Genomic DNA, 9,603 nt, shown 5'->3' with positions numbered 1-9,603 from the left:
GTTACCTTTTAAAGTTTTAGAAATTATAATGCAATATTGTAAAAACATACTGTATAACTGCCATCATTCATTTTATATAGTAATTGGAAATTTAAGGACACTAAAGTATAAAAGTCTTACATCCATACATACCTACTCTTTTTTCCAAGAGGTTTCCTTGTTGGGCCAACTTGATTGCATGTATGTAGCCAAAGGAAGCATCATATCCAAGCATTTCACAATATATAAATCTCACCATACATTCCTTCATCATTTTCTGAAAAGCAAAATATCCTCTAATTACATAAATAAACTATATAAAGGAAGCATCATATCCAAGTATTTCACAGTGCAAGTCTCACCATATATTCCTTTATCATTTTCTGAAAAACAATATCTAATAAATATGCAAAAACAATTTTTGATTTTTTAATTATGTTCTAATCATTTAACAGGGAAGTCTTTAATTCTGGCACTGAAGAGATAATGCATATTTTACTCAATATCAGACTATAAAAAAGTTCTCAAAAGTGATGGCGCCTGTGGCACAGTGGGCAGGGTGCTGGCCCCATATACGGAGGGTGGCAGGTTCAAACCCGGCCCAGGGCAAACTGCAACAACAAAAAAAAAATAGCCGGGCGTTGTGGCAGGCACCTGTGGTCCCAGCTACTCAGGAGGCTGAGGCAGAAGAACTGCCTAAGCCCAGGAGCTGGAGGTTGCTGTGAACTGTGTGACACTACAGCACTCTACTGAAGGCAATAAAGTGAGACTCTGTCTCTACAAAAAAAAAAAGTTCTCAAAAGTTAGTAATTTCTATAACAAAAATGTTTTTCACATTTAAAAACCAAATTGCACCTGGACTTTCTTCAGAATTATTATGCTACATATAATATGGAATGGCTTGTTTTATAGGTACTTTTCTTTCTTTATTTCTCTCTCTTTTTTTTTTTTTTTTGAGACAGACTCTCACTCACTCTCCTGCCCAGGCTACAATGCCAGGGCATCAGCTAAGCTCACAACAACCTCAAACTCCTGGGTTCAAACAATCTTCCTGCCTCAGCCCCCCAAATAGCTGAACTACAGGTGTGAACAATGACACTCAGCTAATTTTTTTTTTTTTTTATTCAGTAGTGACAAGGTCTCACTTGCTTAGGCTGGTCTCAAACTCCTAAGTTCAAGGAATCCTCTCATCTCAGCCTCCCAGAGTTCTAGATTTCCAGGTATAAGCTACAACACCCAACCTATAGGTACTTTTTAAAAATAACTCTTATCATTATTATGAATTGAGGAGCATGATTTAATTCTCACCATACTTAATTTTTTCTTTTTTTAGAGACAGAGTCTTACTTTGTTGCCCTCCGTAGAGTTCCCTGGTATCACAGCTCACAGCAACCTCCAGCTCCTGGGCTTAGGTGATTCTCTTGTCTCAGCCTCCCGAGTAGCTGGGACTAGAGGCACCCCTCACAACACCCGGCTATTTCTTTGTTGCGGTGTGGCGGGGGCTGGGTTTGAACCCGCCACCCTTGGTATATGAGGCTGGCGCCCTGCTCACTGAGCCACTTACTTAATTTTAATGGAGTCTTTCAATACTTACCATGCAAGCTAAAAAAAATTTTTTTCTTTGAAGAGAGAGTCTCATTCTGTTCCTTGGTAGAGTGCTGTGCCATCACAGCTCCCAGCAACCTCCAACTCTTGGGCTTAAGGTATTCTCTTGCCTCAGCCTTCCAAGTAGCTGGGACTACAGGCACCCACCACAATGCCCGGCTATTTTTTGTTGCAGTTGCCACTACAGTTTCAGCTGGCCAGGGTTGGGTTCAAACCCCGCCACCTTCGGCATATGGGGCTGGCGCCCTACTCACTGAACCACAGGCACCACCCATAAGCTAAAAATTTTAAAGAGATTCTACAAACTTGTTTTATCAGTATGATAATATCTGCATTCTCAATATTTATAGTAAGAGAGAGTCCCTTTAAAAAAAAAAAAAGATATTTAAGGCTGGGAGCAGTGGCTCATGTCTGTAATCCTAGCACTTTGGGAGGCTGAGGCAGGTGAACTGGCTGAGCTCAGGAGTTCTAGACCAGCCTAAGCAAGAGCAAGACCCCATCTCTACTAAAAATAGAAAAAAATAGCCGGGCGTCCATTGTGGCAGGCATAGTCCTAGCTACTTGGAAGGCTGAGGCAGGAAAATCTCTTGAACCCAGGAGTTTGAGGTTGCTATGAGCTATGATGCCATGGCACTCTAGCCAGGGGCAGCAGAGTGAGACTTTGTCCCCCAAAAATAAATAAAATAAAATATTTATAGCAAATTTTAATCAGAAATAAAAATATAAATAAATGTGCTTCAAAATAAAGAAAAACAGGGACTCTACCTAACAAATGCAAATATCATAGCCAAATTGAACCTTCACATTAATCTAAAATTAAAAAAAAATAATAAAACTGGTGGGACACAGTGGCTCACACCTGTAATCCTAGCACTCTGGGAGGCAGAGGCAGGTGGACAGCTTGAGCTCACGTGTTCGAGACCAGCCAGAGCAAAAGCAAGACCCCCATCTTTACTGAAATATATTTTTTTTAAAAAATGAAGCAAGAGAATCACTTAACCCCAAGAGTTGGAGGTTGCTGTGAGCTATAACACCACGGCACTCTACCCAGGGCAACAGCTTCAGACTCTATCTCAAAAAAATAATAAAATAAAGGCTATTTTAATATTTAAATATTAATTAGGGTTAGCTTATTATAGGATTATTAAATCACAAAATGCTTAAGAAATAGTAAAATAAGATATTTCACAGTAAGGATAATAATGTTTCATGTGTGCATATAAAAATGAGGAGTCTAAAGAGAAAGTCTGGAAAAATCTTAGGGGAATGAAATTTAATTCAGGTCACTTGTGCTAAAAGCAATAAAAGTTAATTAATTAACACATTAAATAAGATTACCAAATATTGAGAAAACAAACCTAAAAGATAGTGAAAGACTTCTATGTTAATCAGAAGTGAATGTGTTAATTTAAGCCATTATGTTTCAATGCTAGATTTATAACATCTTATCTCAGAGTTTTTCAAAGTCATTATGGACTTTAAATAAAACTATACTGAATACATTATCATTCTCTTATTTTTAGAGAAAAAAACGCATTCTCCAATGCAAGAATTATCTTTACAATTTCTCTAATGAATGGTCATCCATGTCCATGCAGACAATGTAGTTGAAGAGTTGAACAGCCATAATTATTATAAAATCTTCCTTCCAAACTCTGAAAAAAGAACTCCTAATTTCTACCTATTTATTTTAGTTTTGTCAACCTCTAGGTTTATGCTTTGTAGCAAGAAAAACTATTTATGGTGATGCCAATTATATAAAATGGAAATCTGATAAAGTAAAAAAAGAAAAACCATTTCTGTTTAATGTTTCTATGATTTTATACATTAGACACACATACATCTATCAGCAATTCTCAACCTGTGGGTCACAACCCTTTGTAACAATGAAAATACATCGCGGCATTAGGAAGGTTAAGAACCACTGATATATATACATGAACATAATATACATATATAGACAGATATTATCAGATTGTGTTTTGAGTTTTATGTGCCCATGTATTATTATTATAACCACAAAAATAATTTACATACTCTCAGACTTTGCAAGTATTATTTATGTACACGTTCACTTATTCAGGGAAAATGATCATCCTTATATTTTTACTGGAGCAGAGGGAAAACATTCCTACAGTAGCTTACACAAAGAAGACACTCACTGAATGTTTGCTAACAAATGTTGTTTAGAAAAAAATATCACTTAGGTCACTTCTTATTAGTCAAGGGAACAATATAACAAGTGGACATTTCAATTCTAAATATTTATACAACCAATCTAAATGCTCCCGGATTTATGAAACAGACCCTAATTGGTCTGAGCAATATGATATCCTATAATACTAAATACCTGGGGACTTTGTAACACCCCACTAACAGAACTGGACAGATCCTCTAAACAGAAACTAAACAAAGATACAAGGGGCTTAAATGCAACCCTAGAACAAATGCGCTTAATAGACATTTACAGAACCCACCATCCCAAAGCTAAGGAATATACATTCTTCTCCTCAGCCCATGGAACATACTACAGAATAGATCACATACTAGGACACAAATCAAACCTTAATAAAATTAAAAGAACTGGCTTGGCGCCTGTAGCTCACCAGCCACATCCACCAGAGCTGGCAGGTTCAAATCCAGCCCAGGCCTGCCAAACAACAATGACAACTACAACCAAAAAATAGCTGGGTATTGTGGCAGGCACCTATACTCCCAGCTACTTGGAAGGCTGAGGCAAAAGAATCACTTAAACCCAAGAGTTTGAGGTTGCTGTGAGCTGTGTTAAGCACTCTACTGACAGTGACATAGTGACTCTATCTCAAAAAAAAAAATTAAAAGAATTGAAATTATACCTTGTATCTTCTCAGAACACAAGGCAATAAAGTTGGGACTCAACTCCAACAAAAATTTTCAACACCACATAAAGGCATGGAAATTAAACCTTATGCTGAATGACAGTTGGGTCAAGGAAGAGGTAAAGGAAGAAATTATTAAATTCTTTAAACATAAGAACAATGAAGCTACAAGCTACCAAAACCTGTGGGATACTGCAAAAGCAGTCCGAAGAGGGAAATTTATCACATTAGATGCCTACATCCAAAAACAGAAAGAGAACAGATCAATAACTCTTATGAATCATCATAAGGAAATGGAAAAGTAAGAGCAATCCAATTCCAAACCTAGCAGAAGAAAAGAAATAACCAAAATTCAATCAAAAATAAATGAAAATGAAAACAAAAGAATCATTCAGAAATTAATGAAACAAAAACTTGGTTCTTCTAAAGATAAAATCAATAGACCTTTGGCCAGATTAACTAAAAACAGAGAAGTAAAATTAACTAGAAACAAAGAAGTAAAATAACCTCAATGAGAAATGAAAACCAGGAAATAACAGATACCACAGAGATACAGGACATTATCTCTGGCTACAAAAGAAACTCTATTCCCAGAAATTTGACAATGTGGAGGAAATGAACCAATACCTAGAATCACAACCTCCCCTAGACTTAACCAAGAAGAAATAGATCTCTTCAACAAACCAGTATCAAACATTGAGATTGAAAAAATAATAAAAAATCTTCCAATAAAAAATGCCCTGGCCCAGATGGCTTCACACCAGAATTCTATCAAACCTTCAAAGATGAGCTTGTACTTATACTGCAAAACCTATTCTAAAACACACTGAGGAGGAAGGAACCTTTCCCAACATGTTCTATGAAGCAAACATCACCTTGATACCCAAAACAGGAAAAGACCCAACTAAAAAGAAGAACTTGTCACAGACCAATTTCACTAATGAATATTGATACAAAAATACTCAACAAAATCTCAGCCAATAAAAAAATATACATCATGATAAAGTAGGCTTTATCCCAGGGATGAAAGGCTGGTTTAACATGCAAATCCATAAATGTAATTCACCATATCAATAGAAGTAAAAACAAAGACCATGTGATCCTCTCAATAGATGCAGAAAAAGCATTTGATAAAATTCAACATTCTTTTCTAACAAGAACAATTAAGAATACAGGCATAGGTGATACATTCTTAAACTGACTGAAGCCTTCTATGACAAATCCACAGCTAATATCATACTGAATGGAGTAAAACTGAAAGCTTTTCCACTTAGAACTAGAACCAGACAAGGATATTTTCTGTCACTACTACTATTCAACATAGTTCTGGAAGTTCTAGCCAATGTACCTGGGCAAGACAAAGATATAAAGGGCATCCAAATGGGGGCAAAGAAGGTCAAACTCTGGCTCTTTTCTGATGATATGATCTTATACTTAGAGAACCCCAAAGACTCAACCACAAGACTCCTACGTGATCAAAAAATACAGTAAAGTCTCAGGGTGTAAAATCAATGTCCACAAATCAGAAGCCTTTGTATATGCCAATAACAGCCAAGATGAGAAGCTAATCAAAGACACAATTCCCTTCACAGTAGATTCAAAGAAAATGAAATACCGAGGAATATACCTAACAAAAGAGGTGAAGAAGCTCTATAAAGAGAATCATGAAACTCTAAGAAAAGAAATAACAGAAGACATTAACAAATGTAAGAAGAACATTAACAAACATAAGAACATACCATGCTCTTGGCTGGGAAGAATCAACATTGTTAAAATATCTATACTAACCAAAGCAATCTACAGATTCAATGCAATCCCCAATAAAATACTGACATCATACTTTGAAAAACCAGAAAAAATAGTTCTTTATTGTGCATCGAGCCAGAAAAAGCCCATATAGCCAAGGCAATTCCTAGTAATAAAAACAAAGCCAGAGCCATCATCCTATCAGATCTCAAGTTATATTACAACTACACAGTGATCAAAACAGCATGGTATTGGCACAAAAATAAAGAGACATAGACATATGAAACCAAACAGAAAACCAAGAGATGAAACCAGTGTCTTATAGCCATCTGATCTTCAATAAACCAAACAAAAGTATACAACGGGGAAAAAAATCCCTATTCAATAAATGGTGCTGGGAGAACTAGATAACCACACATAAAAGACTTACACCAAACTTGCACCTTTCGCCACTTACAAAAATTGACTCAAGATGGATAAAAAGACTTAAATATAAGACATGAAACAGTGAAAATCCTAGAAGAAAGTGTGGGAAAAACTCTTGAGGATGATGGCTTGGGGAAAGATTTTTATGAAGAAGACTTCAGCAGCAATTGCAACAACAACAAAAATAAACAAATAGGACTTAATTAAACTGAAAAGCTTCTGCACAGTTAAGGACACAACAATTAAAGCAAATAGATCACCTTCATAATGGGAAAAGATATTTGTATGTTACAATCTGGCAAAGGCTTGATAACTAAGATCTACAGAGAACTCAATCAACAAAAAAAGTGCAAACAATCCCATCTATCACTGGACAAGAGACATGAACAGAACTTTCTTTGAGGAAGACAGACTACTAGCTAACAAACATATGAAAAAATACTCATCATCCCTAATCATTAGAGAAATGCAAATCAAAACCAGTATGAAGTATCAACTAACCCCAATGAAAATAGCCCACATCACAAAGTCCCCAAACTGCAGATGCTGGCATGGATGTGGAGAGGGAGGAATACTTTTACACTGTTGGTAGAACTGCAAACTAATACAGCATCTTTGGAAAGTAGTATGGAGAATCCTCAAAGAACTTAAGTTAGACCTCTCATTTGATCCTACAATCCCATTATCAGGCAGCTACCTAGAAGAAAAAAAATTATTCTATCATAATTACATTTGTACTAGATTGTTTACTGCAGCTCAATTTACAATCACCAAGACATGGAAACAATCTAAACACCTATCAACCCAAAAATGGATTAACAAACTGTAGTATATGTGTACATACATATATCATGGAATACTCCTCAGCCATAGAAAGGAGACTTTACATCTTTTGTATTAACCTGGATGCAGTTGAAATACATTCTCCTCAGTGAAGTATCATAAGAGTGGAAAACCAAGCATCTCATTTACTCAATACTAATACGAAGCCAGTAGATGATCTAACACATGTCCACATAAGAGAAAAACTCAATTCAATTCAAGTTGGGAAGAATGAGAAGGAAGAAGGGAGAAGAGGGAAGGTGGGGAGGAGACTGGTGTACATTAATGGATACAATGTAAGGGCATATGGCACACTCTTTGGGTGCAGAACACAAATACAGGAGGGACTTACAAATACTATAATCTTGTTGTTTGTACCCTCACAATAACTTGGAAAAAAAATCTCATTTAAAAAAAAGAGTCTTAGGCAGCACTCATGGCTCAGTGGGTAGGGTGCCGGCCACATACACCAAGGCTGGTGAGTTCAAACCCAGCCAGGGCCAGCTAAACAACAATGACAACTGCAACAACAACAACAACAACAAAAATTGGCCCAGCACCTATAGCTCAAGTGGCTAAGGTGCCAGCCACATACACCAGAACTGGCAAGTTCAAATCCAGCCCAGTCCTGCCAAAAAACAATGACAGCTACAACCAAAAAATAGCCAGGCATTGTGGCAGTTGCCTATAGACCCAGCTACTTGGGAGGCTGAGGCAAGAGAATCACTTAACCCCAAGAGTTGGAGGTTGCTGTGAGCTGTGATGCTACAGTGCTCTACCCAGGGCAACAGTTTGAGGCTTGTCTCAGGAAAAAAAAAAAAAAACAGCTGGGCATTGTGGTGGGCGCCTGTAGTCCCAGCTACATGGGAGGCTGAGGCAAGAGAATCGCTTAAGCCCATGATTTGGAGGTTGCTGTGAGCTATGACGCTACAGCCCTCTACTGAGGGCAACACAGTGAGACTCTGTCTCAAAAAAATAATACTAATAATAAAAAAAAATAAAATAAAAAGGAGAATCTTAATCTAACTATGTTGGGATAGCCCCACACTGGGATGCCTATAGACATTATTAAATAGTTACTGAATAGATACTGTTAGAAAAATCAAATTATATGGAACCAAGTTTTAATACAACTGGGTCTTAATTAAGCTGTTGTGCAATATACTCACTTTCATAGCAAGAAAATGTTATGTAATCACCACGTTGGCTCCAATTTGACTTAATCAGGCAAGTCTTGTTCTGGTGCAACCAGTCAATAATAAAAAGCTAAAGTTAATGTCTGGCTTTCAACCATCAATAATTCATTTGACGATGATAAATTAAATGTTGGCAACTGATCAGATGAACCATATTTCAAATCCAAAATATGCTGGCACTGACTATACAAACTTACCAGTGTTGTAGTAGGAGCAGAAACAGTTGCTTTTAGACTACTCAGTTCCTGCTGGATCAATTTCTCTTCTTCCTGCAAAGTAAAGATATTTAAGTGCTTGAATAACTGACCCACCTGGGCAACACAATAAGATCCTGTCTCTACAAAAAAATTGTTTTAAAAATTAGCCAGCCATGGTGGTGTGAGCAAGGCAAGAGGATCATTTAAGCCCAAAAGTTTGAGGCTGCAACGAGCAGTGACTGATTGTGCCACTGCACTCCAGCCTGCATACATACATACAAAACTTTCAATGCAAAAGAAACATTAAAGGAGAGATAAATATTAAGTGCTTAAGACGTGGCTAAAGGCATTTCTCTAACCCCCAGAATCATCCCTGGGGAGAATAAATACTTCCAGGCTAACACACCATTTCTCCTTTAACTAATCAGCTACTGCACCCTTAATGGTAGAATGGCAGAAAATGATTCTTAAAAATTAAAGGGGAAGACAGAGCAGATAGAAATTCTCCATATACTGGCCCAGGATAAGAATCTCCCATCTTCTTATAAATAAAAAGTCTTCATGGTGGCTCGCCGCTTATGGCTCAAGTGGCTAAGGTGCCAGCCACATACACCTAAGGTGGCGGGTTCAAATCCCCAGCCCAGGCCCGCCAAACAACAATGATGGCTGCAACCAAAAAAAAAAATGGCTAGGTGTTGTGGCGGGCACCTGTAGTCCCAGCTACTTGGGAGGCTGAGGCAGGAGACTCGCTTGAGCCCAGGAGTTGGAGGTTGC

The 9,603-nt window shown here is 37.4% G+C and overlaps 1 protein-coding gene across 2 annotated transcripts in view; it reads right to left on the bottom strand.

Annotated features, from left to right (window-relative positions):
• Positions 1 to 9,603, bottom strand: part of AP4E1 (adaptor related protein complex 4 epsilon 1 subunit) — a 79,785-nt gene that overhangs the window by 67,856 nt on the left and 2,326 nt on the right. For both annotated transcript variants that reach the window (XM_003784353.3, XM_023510103.1), the window contains exons 2-3: positions 8,830 to 8,901; positions 133 to 256 (exon numbers count right to left, since the gene is read on the bottom strand). In XM_003784353.3, the coding sequence (XP_003784401.1) occupies positions 133 to 256; positions 8,830 to 8,901 (196 nt within the window). The remainder of the gene's footprint in view (positions 1 to 132; positions 257 to 8,829; positions 8,902 to 9,603) is intronic.

Source organism: Otolemur garnettii, unplaced genomic scaffold (genome assembly GCF_000181295.1).
Source record: "Otolemur garnettii isolate 467f Iridium unplaced genomic scaffold, OtoGar3 scaffold00011, whole genome shotgun sequence".
NCBI lineage: Eukaryota > Metazoa > Chordata > Mammalia > Primates > Galagidae > Otolemur > Otolemur garnettii.
Note: the sequence above shows the minus strand (reverse complement) of the source record. Positions and strands in the feature narration are given on the sequence as shown.